Genomic DNA, 15819 nt, shown 5'->3' with positions numbered 1-15819 from the left:
ATATGCTACAGGCAGATTTTTCATCTCCAACTGACTAAATTTCCATTTAAACCGAGAGTGGATTCTGCCCCGCGTTGAGAGGGGTCACACTGTAAGTCTGGCATGTGTGGCGGAGGGCGAGGGGGTCTCTGGGGAACCTGAGACCATCTGTACCTTCCACCTCAGAATGATTATGAGGGTGTAACTTTGATTGACAGGCGCATGCACAAAATATATGTAACATTACATGCATTCTGATAATGAAGCATTAAACGTTCTGTCGCCTTTATGCTCATGTTCTTAGTTGTTGTTACAGAAGTGTGAACCCACAGAATCAGTCACCCTCAACATCATCTATGCTTTGTGCAGAATAGGGCAATATGCTATCAAGAGAGATTCAGAGTGAACAGAATCCCTTTTTATTGAATTATCTCAAGCTAATGTGTGTATGTGACACAACACATACTAAACTCAAACATTTTTTGGATAAAATGTTTTATTTGGTAAGGCAGTAAGCAGTCCGGATGTCAATAACAAGGTTGTCAACAAAGCAGAAGTATTACAGTTTATGCATCTTTCATTCATTTTATTAAGCAAATAGAAGTCAAGCCTGTAAGGAAATTGTAGTTGTCACGCGTCTAAGACTCTTACAGGCGAACACATTCAGCTTTGTTTTCCTCACACTGATAAAATGGCAATCTTTGTGCTATTGTTCTCAATCTTTTTCTCACACTTGTCGCATCATCATGCTCCCAGACCTTTTTAAAAGCAAGTGCTTTAACTCCCTTGTAATTTTGCAACTTTGTTAGGCTTCCATTAATTGTATATTTCCCATTTTCTGCTAGACATGTTTTTAAACAGGGTGAATTTAAGGTGAAATAAATCACACATCCATCTTTTACATTCATGATCTCTTTCAGATAATTTATCAGGCGATACTCTGAATGCTCTGTCGTGTTTACACCCGTTAGAGGTTTCGCAGCTATGAGGTTATTGCTGTTGTAAACCAGCTTTTTCACAATCGTAGTCTTCACGTCTTCTGTTATTAAGTCTTGACCAGAATAGTTGTCATCTAAACATTTTTCCTTCTCGACTCTTAAGGCTACAGTATATTGGTCAGATTTACCCAACCTAGAAAACATAAAGCAGAGAGCAATTAAGTTTGTGTGCAATTCTGTTGTATTTCATACATTTATGCTTCAAGTAATATCTTTGTGAGTATGGGGTGCTTACTTGGCCTGAATGGCTTTTACTATATTTGCAAGAGTTTTTGTGTTCACATGTTGCTCAATTAGAATACAGGGATGAAGCAGGACGATCAAGATGAGGCTCCTCTGTGCCACAGTGAGAATCTATAGACCAAACACATGAAGAAAAACAAGAAACAAACATAGAAGTTAAAGATATCCTGGCTATAAGAGCTGATTTTCTTTATATACTTAATGTATTTTTATCTAATTAAATGCTTCTTGTATTGCTTTGGCTCAACAAATGCATATTACTGTCAGAAAAGTTTTTAGGAAGTTAAGTTAAAGAAATGCCTTATTTTTATATTAAATTACATGTATTGCATGAGGATTAACGTTTCCACAGTTCTCTGAATGTGAAACGCTAAACAAGTTTGAAGAATAGTAATGTAAATTTTGAATGTAAAAATAAAGTAAAGTAAATTTGTTATCGTAAGTTACTTACCATTATGGTGTAGCTAAGTTCTTTGAAGATGTTAGAAGATGAGTTTTCTCTGAGATGATGAGAGACGGGGTTATTTATCCTGAGCCAAACCCACAGAAATCACGTGACTATATGACACAACTCGCAACATTCTTGAAAAAATGATGTTATTAATAAATTGCATTACTATGATAGCTATTCTCACATAGTTATTTTTATACTACTGTGAATGTTTTGCCGTGTTGCAAAAATACAGTTCTGAATAATGTCGCAATCTAGATCAGAAAAACTGTAAACATTTTCGCATTTCAAAAACAGATTGGCAAAAAGAAAGACAATATTCTGTACAATATTCTGTGGGGATGTTGGTCTGGTGGGTTAAACCACTGAACTGGTAAATCAAAGGTAGCTGGTTCAATCCCAGCAGTAACTGCTAAATGTAAATGGACAAGAAAATGAGGAAACATTTAGAGGAGCTTATCATCTGTTTGTCACTTAGTTTGGCAGGTGCGAATGACCAGGCAGTTTTTAGACAGTGGTTAGAGGAGTGTGAGTAGTGTGAAGACACAAGAGCAAAAACAAATATACGCTACAGGTGCTATACGCTATAGGGCTTTAACTCACAACTTTTCAAATGGGTTCTTAATAACTTTAAGAGTTTGAGTCAAAAGTCCAAAGTGATGGTTAGCCAAAAATATCCAGCTCCTTTAACCACATTAGCCCCACAAGAAGAGTTTCAAATCTGAATTTTGCTTAACTAACATGAGTTTTAATATCAAAAAGCATATTTACTGCATCTCTCATGTATGAAACATCAGAAACTGAAACCTTAGCATTGCATTTCTCTTTGCCGGTTTATATATAATGCAATTGATTGTCTGATTTAAATTTGTTGAACAAAAGCCTGACTCTCCATCCACAAACAGACAGTAGCTACCTGTAAATAGTTTCTAAAACAGTATTTTCTAATATTAAATTATGCATATATAAAATAAAACGCTGTTGTAAACAGAAATTTGGAATAATAATATACAAGTGACATAGGAAAGGGTAATATATAGTAGAATATATATATTAACAGATTGTATGTGTACGTGTGCAAATGGATAATGTTGTAAGTAGAGGTAGGGTTATATGGATTTATAAATAAAATGTAGCTATAATAAGGCACTATAGTGCACAGTATAGGAGTAGTGGAATATTGCTCTTAAGGAGCAGTGATCTGTTTAGGAGGGAGATTTCCTGGGGGAAGAAGCTGCTTCTCTGTCTGGAAGTCCTGGTGTTTGGTGCTTTGAAGCACTGGTCAGAGGGCAACAGTTCAAAAAGTTTGTGTGTGGTGTGTGGAGTCAAAGATGATTTTTTCTTGCCCGGTTTTTCAATCTGGAATCAAGGCCTGAAGTGTGTGCAGAGGTGCACCAATAATCTTCTCAGCACTACGAACTGTCCGTTGTAGTCTTCATGGGTCTGATATGGTGACCGAGCCACACCAAACAGTTATTGAAGTGCACAGAACAGATTCAATGACCGCTGAGTAGAACTGGGTCAGTAGCTCCTGTATTAGGATGAACGTCCTCAATTGACGGAGGAAGTATAACCTCTGCTGGGCCTTCTTTACAATGGAGTCCACTTCAGGTCCTGAGAGATGGTTATACTGCCACTAACAGAAAAGGTTTATTTATGTTACTCTTAAATGTTACAAAACAAGACGACATTTAGAAAGAGTACAAATGGTATATTAAGGGCAAATCCGAATTAACCCCCCCTTTAACTCTTATGATGTTATTAGCTCAAACTAGGTGAGATGTGACTCATCATGCTGGGTAACCAACAGTGCCAAAATATATATATAAAAAGGTGTGCAAGCTTGTGTGTGTATACCCGCAATGTGCAAGCTTAAGTGGTTGACAAGTTGCAACACAAAGTGTTGGTGCTTAAAAAAGATTTGTTATAGAAATATAGTGAAAGTTATAAATGAACATACTGCAGTTTTTAGCGTGTTGATTAGCAAGTTAACGCATTAAATCCAGTTTAAAACACACCAGGAAGACAGTACCCATTCCTCACATTTATAACATTTCATATTAACTCCATAACACCAATAAAGGGGCACTATCCTAGTCATCTTATGAATTTTATCTGAAAGTTGTTTTTTCTCCAAGTATCCTTATGACAGATGTTTTGAAACACAAAACATTATAAACTTTAGGCAAGTTTTTCCAGTTTAAAAAGTCTGTTTTAATTTTTGCTCTCTACACTAATGCACTTATGCACGCAAGCAGATTACTAATATAAAGAACACATTCCAATGCTTCTGGTACTATACGTTTGCAAACTTTTAATTTATTATTTAACAATTTACTAGGAGTAATACACAATTTTATCAAGGTTATTCAAGCGAGACCGCAATAGGTCTGAAACCTCTGAAACAAACTGCTGATTGAGTTATATTTTCAAACAACAAAACCCCTGCAAACATATAAATGATCAGATAAATTAACAGTGTAAGAGTCAATGCTTTCCATTACACCTCTGGTGTCTGACAACTCCTGTGAGTGTCGAGTCTGAGGCGGCACACACGGCTCCATTAATTGTTACATCTGAGAAAAGTGTCACACTTGCCAGTGTTTTAAATCACAAATTTAACCCTACACTTGTAATACCCCCCCCTGCAAATGTTGCTACAAACTTGACTGTTAATAACATTTAATAACATATTTCTCAGAAAAAGCTGAATAAAAATGAATCCACTTGATTTATTACAGATAACACTTGTGTTTTAAGATATTTGAAAAGGCACAAGGGCAAAAGCAGCTCAACTACTTTGTATATGGAATTTGTTTGTTTATGGCTTGAGACAATGAAGATCAATTTCACCATGTGGATCATAACAGTCATGACACTCAGTGTCATTCCAACAGCGATAGAGAGGGACATATTTAGTTATTTCCTTTAGTGCTTTTAAAAAAAAATTGTCTTATTTCATCATCTCTCCAGAAATGTTTGAAGACAAGCACTTTAAGGCTGCTATGTTCTCTCCAGGTTCGAAGGCCGTCAAAGATGTGACATTTATTAAAGCTTTCCTGTAGCTCAGTGGTAAGAGTAAGGTTGTGGGTTCGATCCCAGGGGATTGCAATTACCTATGTAAAATGTATAGGATAAAGCAATGTAAGGCGCTTTGGAAAAAAAGCGTCTGCTAAATGCCTAAATGTAAATTTATTAAGGCAGAAATCAGCACATGGAGAGTTAAGAGTGTAGATGTTTTCCGTTTGCATGGGTGTAGTGGGGTGTAATGGAGTGGGGTTAAGCAGAGGATATTCAGTGTGTTAGGAGTATCCATCCATTTTTTGAACTCCTGCTGCTATGAGCTCTGTACCTTCATAAACAAGGTCTTGTTCATTAGTAATGTCCATTCTCACAACTGCTGCAGTCTCATTGGTTAGAAAGTTGTCCCGGAATCCATTTTGACACTGTTCTACTCTCTCTGCACTTTCACATTGTTTTTACGGCACCTTGTGATATTCATTTAAGTGTGAAACATTCATCATAGCAGAAGACATTAAAGATGTGAGATGACCTCTTGTGTGGAGAAAAGCTACTTAGCTTTCTAAGAACTGATCTTTACACGTTTCTTAGAGTTGGGAAGGAGACACTCAAAGTGTATGAAGAATGAGCAAACTTATGTGTTTCAAGAAAATAAGTTGTTTTAACGCTTCATAAAAGCTGTCAGGATCCTGAACTTCTCGACCTGCTATATCTGCAGTCTTTGCATTTTGTCTTTAACTTGTCTTCTTGCATGCAGCATGTGCAATATTTGGCCAAAGTAGTCAAGTAGGGTGAAGAGCACGTTAGTAATGAAGTGTAGGCCTACGTTTACCATGCGACACTCTTAACCTAAATAAGATGACTTTACAAGAAAATTGTGTAAATATTAGTTGCCTTCAATCTTATATTTTGGTGACTGTATAAGATATTTGTGACAGACAGATGCAGGGAACAGAACCCAATTTTTTTTTTTATTTGTTCATGCAGTATAGCAGTTCTGATCATATCGAGGTTGTGAAACTGTTATGGTTTACGTGTATCTACTCTGTAGAATACATTTTCTTGAGCAAACTACTTTCACTCTTTTTTCTGGTGTTCTTTAAAATCCTCTTTCAAAGGCCAATTCATTGTGTTGTTCTGATCAATAGGGGTGTTTCCGTCTCCTTTACAAGCATAACAGTTTGTCTCATTCACACAACGAAAGCGAGGCACACGTAATGCAACAAGCTTAAATTTCCTCTGAAGATCTTTTTTCAATTCAAACTTCCTGAACTCCTTAAAGGCAAAAGCTTAAATTCCACTGTGTTTGCTCCAGGTATCAAGAGCTTTGAGGATGCTATATGGGCATTGCTCTTGAGACACGTATCAACACACTGAGAGTTTAAGGTGTAGATAGGTGTAAATACTGCAGTCTTGTTTATTTCTGTTTAAAAGATTTGTCATGGGTGAGTACAATACATCTCCATAAAAGGAAGGAAAGAGTCGGGAACCGGCAAACAATTAAGTAAACGGTCTCGCCCGCCTACTCTACTACAGTGAGTTTTCAGGAGGGTTCAGTAAAAGAGACTCAGAATGAATTTTTAGTATTTTTTTGGATGTTTCCTTTTTCTATTCCCTGCTGCTATAAACTGTCTACCCTGATAAAGTCCAGTGGACTCATCGGCAATGACATTTTTTACATTTTTTGCATCTTCCTGAGTCAGAAAGTTGTTCTGTGAATGATTAAAGCCGGCTTGACATTGAACCTTTGGTACGTTGATGTCTGTCGTGTACTGACGGGGGTGTCCATCATTAACTCTCTTATAGCTGAAAAACATTAATCACCCTCATATCAATTGAAAATTATACATCAAGATGACTAATGATTCAATAACACATTACCGTTAATAAACTATTGGCAAATCTTTTTTTTTCTCATTGCATACCTACTTCAGCTCAAAGAGGTTTATAATCTTGGCGAGAGTTTTCAGCTTCATTCTCCACACTTTGTGTCCAATGAGAAAGCAGAAAGATCAGCAGAAAACCACTTAGAGTCATAGTGAACATCTGCAGAGACACAAAATATAACACAGACACACACATGTCTGGTCTATTAACTCTTTTGGGACAGTCCATAGGCGTTATGATTTTTATACTGTACAAACTGTATATTTTATCCCCAACACCTAACACAACCCCTAAACCTAAAAATCCCTACCAAGAAATAAAAACAAGGCCACATACACACGCTTGTTGATACACTTTTTTCATCGCAAAGACTTTTCATTATATGTTTTTACTGAGTTATATTATTGATCATTTTTATTGTGGTGTTATTTATTTTATAAGACATCACTTCTTACAGTTAACAGTTATAAAGAAAGAATAAATATTAAATATTCTGGAATGTGACGTACTATCGTATCTTTCATCATGAAACTGTATGTTCAGAAATGATTTTTATATTTCAATTATATTTGACCTATTATGGGTGACGGTGAAATGCAAACTAACCTAACGAATTGTCTTTGATCTTTTATTCTTGCAAGAAGGTCATCTGACACACAGAAGTTTCTGCAGAGAGAGGACAAGAGGAAGTAAAGGCACACTGTATTTATACCCTCCTCTGAGATGTCACACCTAAAGCAAAAGTCCATAAATGGAAGAAAGCAAACATATGTTCGGTAATTTTCCATCATCCACCAGTACAAACCACTTCTCTTCTGCATAGAAAAATAAAGGTAAATAGAAATGATCATCCAAAAAAAAACTGTAATAAGGCGGCTGTGGTCAGCCCGTGGTGCCCCGACATGTTGTGCAACGGCACTTTATGTGACCTGAGTTTGTTTCCTTGTGATCCTTTCAAGCTCCTGTTCCCCTCATTTCCTGTCTCTCTATCCTATCGATATAATAATAAAAATGTTTAAAAAAGTAACAACAAAATAAATTAATTAATTGATATATCTAATTTCCATCCTACTCTCTTCAAAGATCTATATCTAATGTTGATACTGAAGTGTTTATATTTATTGTATCCCTGAGAGGCTGAGAGGAATGGGTCTGTGTCACAATCGTACAGTAAATATTTTTGTCATTTAACAGGATGTTTTCCTCATTTTGACCATCTACGAAATACACGTGTTAAAATATGTAGGTTTGTGATTTTTATTGTGATAATACTTACCTTTGATATTTAATAACTGTTGTTAAACACATTTATTCAGGTACAGAATAACATATGTATAGTGATGTATATTCAGACAATATGTTGCTATCATCAGAAGGAGTGCCCTCAAACTCCACCAGAGGGCACTACAGACATTACACAGACTTTCTGTTTTCACTACAGTTCCCATAATCCATTGCCCGGACTCATCAGCCATTATTGTTTTCACCTGTTTCTTGTTATCATGTGTTAGTCTGTCTATTTATACCCACTCAGTTATCTCACTCACTCATTGCTAAATCTTGTTTGTGTTACTGCTGCATTTCTTTGCTTTTTCCCCTTGTTGGATTTCTGTGCTTTGACTCTGGATTGTTCTTTATTTTCTGTGAATCTCAGCTGTCTGCCCTGACCATTGTCTGTAATTTCACCTGTGTGTCAGCCGGCCCTGATTTTTGCCTGTTTTGTGGATTATGTTTATTAAAGCTGCGTATAGATCCTCAACCCATTCGTGTCTCGGAGCAGTTTGTAACAGTATACAAACATATGCATGCATAGATACATAGCCTACATGCATATATACACACAGGGTTTGGTTAACCCAGTATTAACTCTTTAAGTAATAATTTGATGCATAATAAATCAAGCATATAGCCTTAGTTCTGAAAGGTCACGTGACTCAAGCTCGCATCACATTAGAAACTTGATGCTATAACAACTTCCGATTTAAATTCATGAATCAATCAGCAGCTTCTATTCCATGACAGGTATTTTGATGGGTGTCACATATTCGCAGGGGTGTCCATCACACTCCACTGAAAAACATTAAATGAAATTAAACAGAATAGTTATAATACGAGAAAATAAACATTTTTACTCTCACAAATACCCTCATCGAGAGGCGTTTAAGGCCTTTTCCAAGGGTTGGCTGCGTCTAAATGTGGACCGGAAGGTGAACAAACTGGACACAAAACACAAGCATATTCGGACCAGAATGCAATCACAGACGAACAGAACAGACAGAAGGACGCTCTTAGCCAAGAAGTCCTGGGCCGTTTTTAAGTCCTAGTCCAGTTTTTCCAGAGTCAACATTCTTTACAGCGTTTCCTTGTTTCACAGAAGGAATATCAGGCTTGGAGCAATGTGACGGTTTGTTTTAATAACAAAATAATTTAGATTTGTATGTGAAATGTATCTGTTAATGACTGACTGATGATTTTACACTATTCACTCTGTGTTTTCATTGCTAAATTATTAAACTTGCTTCTGCTAAAAAAAAGTTTATAATGTGTGCAAGAGTATGAATGTCTGATTTGTTACCAAAACTTTGTGTCCATTTAGGAAGCAAAAGATCACCAGAAGTCCCCTCAGACACACAGTAAAATTGCAGTAACGCTTTATATTATGACACACATTAAATGCATGCTGTACTTGGATCCACTTCTCTGCCTGGATTATAACTCATTACAATGACCTGCAATGTACAGCAGAATTAAACAGAAATTACAGCGTAACTAACTGTAATAATAATGTACCTATGTACCTTAAATGCATATATCTAGGCAAAAGGGAAACAATATGCAGTTTGGGGAATAAAGGGGTAAAATCTTTTAAAACTAAAGGGTAACTATTTTAAAATGATGTAGTATGCATGACCTACTATTGTACATTTTTCTTTTAACAAATCATCCATAAATAAACTACTATGGGTACTTTAATTATTACAGATACAGAATACACAAAATGGATATAACTAAAAACAAATTCCTGAGGAGTTGCTGATTTGATCGTTTATAATTTTAATATATATGCTACTAACGTGATGAGAGTATATTGCATAAGGTTGATCTAAGCTGCATCAAATCAGCAAATCAAATCAAATTATGAGATGATTAAGTAAAAATGATCTCAGTGCATACATACTGTATAATTATATCATGAAAGCAAAGTGCAGCTAATTTAGATTGGTCATCTTTTTAAGGGCAAGTCAAACAAAAACATTGGACTCATTGAACAGTGGTCATTCTCACGTGTTTTAATAACATCTGTCTTTATAAACTTTGTTCTGTCATTGTAAAGTCTTGTTTGTGACCCACTGTATTTCTGAGCGTTGTTTTATTGGATTACTTGTGTTTTGATTATTGGATTTGTTTTTTCCTTTTGGAACCTCTGCTGCCTGCCTCAACCCTTGTTGTGACTCAACTTAACTTAACTCAACTCAACTCAACACAACTTTATTTATATAGCGCTTATTACAATTTTCGTTGTTACAAAGCAGCTGTACATGAGACACATTGAATACAAGTAAAACAACTAAAGTCATACACCTGTAGAAACAAGAAAAAGGTGAAAACACGAAAGACAAACATACAAATGCTCCACACACACAATATGCATACATACTTACACACATCGACATAGACGCACGCACGCAAACACACACGCACAGTGAAAGCACACATTTGAGATAAAGCAGAGAGAACCACAGGTCAAATACTAAACGGACTATAAATTCTTATATGCAATATTATTTATGTAAAACTTCTGAATTTTAACCCCATCTTTGGTTGTTTGCTGCCTGCCCTGAACTTGTTGCCTGCTTTGTACCTGTTCCCTTTACAATAAAACTGCATTTAGATCTTCAACCCCTGAGTCTCGGAGCAGTTTGTGAAAGTTACAGGTTAAGGATCACTTCTGCGGGCCGTAAAATGAAGTAAAACTTTTTTAACCCCCTTTTTCCATGTAGTTACAGGGTACAATTTACAATAAATAAGCCCAAATTGATATCCTTCAGCAATCAGTGTGAAAACAACTTATTTTAAGCACATTTAGTTTACTTCATTTAAATGAAATGTTCAATATTGTTAACTAGCAAGAAGGTACAGAGGCTGTGCTGAAGCTATGATGAATAAGTCACGGCATAAGGAAAATATGAATAGTTTATTTCTACATATGCTCCCATCTTCTTCATGGTGCTTGCTTGGAAGTTGATCATCACATCATCTAACACATAAGAACCTATTTTGACTTTTTTCAGTCTTGACTTTAAGCTATCTGACAAACAGACAAACAGCCTATCTGAATACGAGATAAATGTCATGGCGACATACATTATCATGCCCTGTTGCTGGAGCCTCGGTTTCGCCACATGAGGGCGCCATGCTATTGTCTGTTCTGTCTGTGTGTTTTAAGGACTCCAGTTCCCATCATGCTTTGTCTCCTTATCATGTATTGGTTTCACCTGTGTCTCATCACCTGTTTGTCTCTTCACCTTTATGTGTTCTGTTTGGACTTTTATATTAAACACCATTTACTGCAAGTGGATCAGCTCCTTGTTTTCCATCTGCTATCCATGACATACATGTGTTTACTCTTTTAACTTACGGTGTTTCATTGCAACTGAACACCCAATAAAGCTAAAGTTGTTTACATATTTAATATTTCTGTTGTCAGACATAAAATAATAATTACAGATGAATATTTATGTTCATATGCCCAGGCAGTAACAAGGACAGGTGCTTGTAAAAGCTGTTTTGTAATCATTCATTCGTTTTCTTACAGGTAACTTAAAGCTGCTGTTTGGTCATGTATGGAGAAGACGCAGAGAGACATTTTTCCATTCACAGAAAGTGAAATGATTGGACACAAACTTGACAAAAAGATGAATCACAAACTGCCCTCATTTGGTTTACACGACGTCTGCTGCAAGTTCTTAGTTGCCATGGACTCATTACAGAAGTGTGAACCACATAGAGTGTCTTGTATGTTTTAAAGAGATAGTCCACCCAAAAATGAAAATAATTCTCAACCTGAAGTAATTCCAAACCTGTTTAAATTTCTTTGTTCTGTTCAACACAAAGAAAAATATTTGGATGAATGTTAGGAACTGAGATTTCTGGGGCACTATTGAAAACCATGGTTTGTATTATTGTATTATAAAATAATTGTATTTATTTTGTTCAGTTAAACAAACATTTTATTTTTTTTGAAGAAATTAGGAAATCAAACTGTTCTGGTTCACATTTGACTACACCCGAAAACTCAGTTGCTATCAGTCAACTAAACAAAGACATTTATGAGGTTTGGAACTACATGAGGGTGAGTAATTCATGATAGAATTTTTATTGATAGAATTACATTTTTGGGTGGAGTATCCCCTTTGTGTCAAAATGTGAATTATTTCATTTTAAAGCATTTCATGAACATTTTTTAATGCAGTAACATTTATATAGTTCTGTTGAGTTGCATGAAATGCAACTATTCCAATTACTTTATACTGTTGTCTGAGATCTACTTATGACATTTGCATAGTCTTTACATTTGAAAATATTAAAAATCAATAAGTAATAGACTAATTTCTAACCTGGTTTTGAGTCCGAATTAAGAAACGCCAGGTTTTTATAGTCGTGCCTTATTGAAGACTTGGAAATAAATGGCCGCTGCTATGATTGGATAACAGTTCCAAAAGACACAGAGTGCCCTGTGATGTACCTTTCTGTTTGACAAGCTATGTGCTTAGTTGGAGCATTTTGTAAACTAGGTTAGACACGTAGGTTACACACAAAGGAATGTCAATAAAAGTCGTAATTTCAGTAGCGAGGACATCTTCAGTTCTAACACCGAATACGATGAGCTTTTATATAACAAAAGCTCATGTTAAAATTGATTTCATAGTTCATGACGCCTTTAAAAGTAAAGGAGAGATGAAATTATTTCGAAAAAATACATAGAATGCATTATTAAATGAGAAGATTTGTATTGAAAGTGTTTTGTTTGTTTATTTAACTTTATACTTTTCATACACACTGTATAAAGCGTCAGGTTGGCTCACCAAATGAATCAAGCGACCTAGACATTTAATTAATGTTTGGTTTTCAAACCGACAAACATACTTCATTTATTCCTTCATTTGAATCTGGCTGTCCACAAAGGGTGCATGCATTGTTTCTGCAGCGGTAAAGTGGCACACGATCAGCAATCTTCTTCAAGTTTTCTTTCAGCTTCTCTTTGTTTTGTTCACCTTGGTCATGTTTCCATATATTTTTGAAAACAAAGTATTTAATTCCCTGATAGTTTTTTAATTTCTCAATACCTTGTATAATGTTGTATCTTCTTCCATTAAGACAGGAGTTCACACAGGGAGAGTTAAGGGTGTAGAACACCACGCATGCATTCTTTTGCTTATTTAATAAATATGTCAAAGGTGAATTATTTACAGGGTAAAGAAGCAGATACTCTGAATGAGCTGGATGTGGTTGTTGTTGAACTCCTGCGGCGATGAGCTCTGTGCCTTTGTAGACTGGATCTTTATCACGCATAATTACATTCCTTACATTTGCACTTGGGTCACTTGTCAGGAAATTATCATTTAATGGTTGGAAATTCTGATCGCACTGACCAGCTGGGACATTGATGGCTGCTGCATACTGGCCTACTTGGTAACTAAAGAAAACATAAAAATACATTGTTAGACTCAAACAATTGGCATCTCTTTCAGTGTTAAAAACAATAATGGCCTTAAAGGTCAGATATGACTGCATATGATGCCTAACACCATGTTCTAACCAAACGCGACGACACGTGATCTTATTTAGAATCTGGGTGCTTCTGGATATTCTCGCTCCTCCGTCCTCAATCTTATGACCCAGAAACCGAACAAGCTCAGATATCTTTGAGGATATATGAATTCTCTAACTGCACCGAGAAGAGGCATGCATGAGGATACACAGGTGCTTCCTTTGCGGAAGTGTTTTATCAACTAAACCTGACACCTATAAATTCTCCTCCCCTGAACATCTTCACATCTTTAGATCATATACAAACACATGAATGTGATAATTAAGCATTATATTATTGTTAATATACACTTATTTCATACAGTACAGTTAATATTCATATATTTAATTTATTAAAATATTTAATATTTATGCATAGATTTGTTGTACCTTATATACATTTCTGACCACTTTTAAGCATGTTTTTAACTTACTTTATGTTATGAAATCTGCCTAAAGTGTGTATTTAACTTCATTTTTATATTTTCACTGTGCAATATGTACAGTCATCATTAAATGACATAGCTTTAAAATGATGCTACAAAGAGCGAGGATATGCCATTTCAATTGTTTTAATTCCCTCGCCTCCTAAAGGGGTGGAGCTAAAATGCGAGGAAAGGAAGGGAGGATTCAAAATTAAGAATCGAGAAGCACCCCAGGGGCCCGTTTCAGAAGGGGCTTTAGTGAAAACTCTGAGTATATAAACTCTGACATGAGGGAAACTCTGGGTTTTCAGTTTCAGAAAGTGAGGTATGTCAAACCCGAGAAAGCAGGGTAACTCAAGCCCGTTTCTAAAGGAGAGGTAACTTCAACTTAGAGTCAGTAACCATAGTAACTTACTTTGTGAACCTAACCTGGTCGGGAGCAGGTTTTCTTTGGCAAACCCAGAGTTTATTTCAATCTCATCCCCCTTTTAAAGCACAAGCGGTGTAACTCATTTATTTATAATACAGTCATTCATGGCACACATTATGATCACACAGACTCTTCAGCTGCAGCGTGAGATGGTGTGTTGACAAAAAACAAGACTCTTCTGATTGGCTGTGTTTTGTGATTGATTGTCGCGCCCCCCCCCCCTCTTTCGCATACGGTATGACAAACTAAATGTCTATCGCAGGAATCTCATCATTTTGTGTATTTCGTTGAAATAACAATTAGTTTCTTCATCATATTAACCTACTTTTGGTCCAAGAATCGTATAATGGAAGCCAGACTGCAAAAGGCCTGAGGAAGCAGGCAGATCAGGAAGAATGTCTTCACATGATATGCCTACAATAGACAAAAAAAGATATGCAAGTAAGAAAATAACAATTATACTTACAATTGTATATAAAATAAAATCTGAGTTTGCAGAGTTGATACACATGCTACTAGTACAGCAGTTTAAACTACCAGTTTCAGCCTTTATTTAGTTACTTACCATAATAGTTGCTCTTTACCAAGTCAACAGCGCTTAGAAATGAGATATGTTGAGATCAAACTTCTCAGAGAAACTGTAACTGTGAAAGGGACTGCCTACTGTATTTATCCTGAACCAGCACCCCACATGAGTCATGTGACTGAATGACACCTTGTAAGGTTGGACTCAGATCTAAGTCTAGCTTTTGTTTAATACATTTAAACAAACACCCATTTTTTTTAATCTAGAGACCCCGAATGATTGCCAAAAATCTAGAATATATGAATCTAGAATACTTTTGCAGCATAAGGCATGTTTATAGCATTTTCAGATTCTCTTATGGTGACCAACAATGTGATCTTGATAACTTGATATTTTGAGTGATTTTATGCAGTTTTTTCCTTTACCATGCCACTGCTGTAAATTATTTTCAATACAAATACAAATGACATAAAGAATCATGAACAGGTGATGAGCTAATGTCAGTAAACTGTGAGGAATAATTCAATATTAACTAGCCGTTTACTGACATTAGCTAATCACCTGTTAATGTATCTTAATGTCATGACTTTAGGATGATTACACTCTAAAAATGGCTGGGTTAAAAACAACCCAATTGGCAACCCAGCGCTGGGTAAATATTAGACAGAACACATGCTGGGTTAAAGTAGCACACTGGGTTACACATGTTAACCCAGCATGCTGGGTTATTGAAAAAACCCAAGATGTTGTCATTTTAATTATACATGTGTTTAATTCTGGGTTATTCTTGCTGGGTTATTCTTAATTTATTCTGTACTTCATTGTCAATCAAGACAATTGACATTTGTTTTTAAAAAAATAATTTTTATTTGATTGTAAAAGTAATTGTTAATAAAAATGTCAACTTTTACACCCAGTAACAGCATTTTTTTTTAGATTTGCATAATTAAAAGAAAACAGTTTAATTATAATAAATAAAAATCTTTCATATCAAACATTAACATGCATTATAAATAACATTATAAATGACTAATAAACATACTCCACAA

The 15819-nt window shown here is 35.7% G+C and overlaps 2 protein-coding genes across 2 annotated transcripts; both read right to left on the bottom strand.

Moving 5' to 3' along the window:
• Positions 1-528: 528 nt before the first annotated feature.
• Positions 529-6668, bottom strand: LOC130428218 (uncharacterized). The gene is made up of 6 exons (XM_056756070.1): positions 6622-6668; positions 6438-6498; positions 3138-3307; positions 1672-1750; positions 1213-1331; positions 529-1110 (listed from the first exon to the last, which is right to left on the bottom strand). The coding sequence occupies exons 1-6, from the start codon at positions 6666-6668 to the stop codon at positions 627-629; spliced, it is 960 nt and encodes a 319-aa protein (XP_056612048.1). The 3' UTR covers positions 529-626.
• Positions 6669-12566: 5898 nt separating this feature from the next.
• On the bottom strand, positions 12567-14953 carry LOC130428618 (uncharacterized). Its single transcript, XM_056756794.1, has 3 exons — positions 14810-14953; positions 14570-14658; positions 12567-13276 (listed from the first exon to the last, which is right to left on the bottom strand). The coding sequence occupies exons 1-3, from the start codon at positions 14810-14812 to the stop codon at positions 12709-12711; spliced, it is 660 nt and encodes a 219-aa protein (XP_056612772.1). The 5' UTR covers positions 14813-14953; the 3' UTR covers positions 12567-12708.
• Between the last annotated feature and the right edge of the window lie 866 nt (positions 14954-15819).

Source organism: Triplophysa dalaica, chromosome 9 (assembly GCF_015846415.1).
Source record: "Triplophysa dalaica isolate WHDGS20190420 chromosome 9, ASM1584641v1, whole genome shotgun sequence".
Lineage (NCBI taxonomy): Eukaryota > Metazoa > Chordata > Actinopteri > Cypriniformes > Nemacheilidae > Triplophysa > Triplophysa dalaica.
Note: the sequence above shows the minus strand (reverse complement) of the source record. Positions and strands in the feature narration are given on the sequence as shown.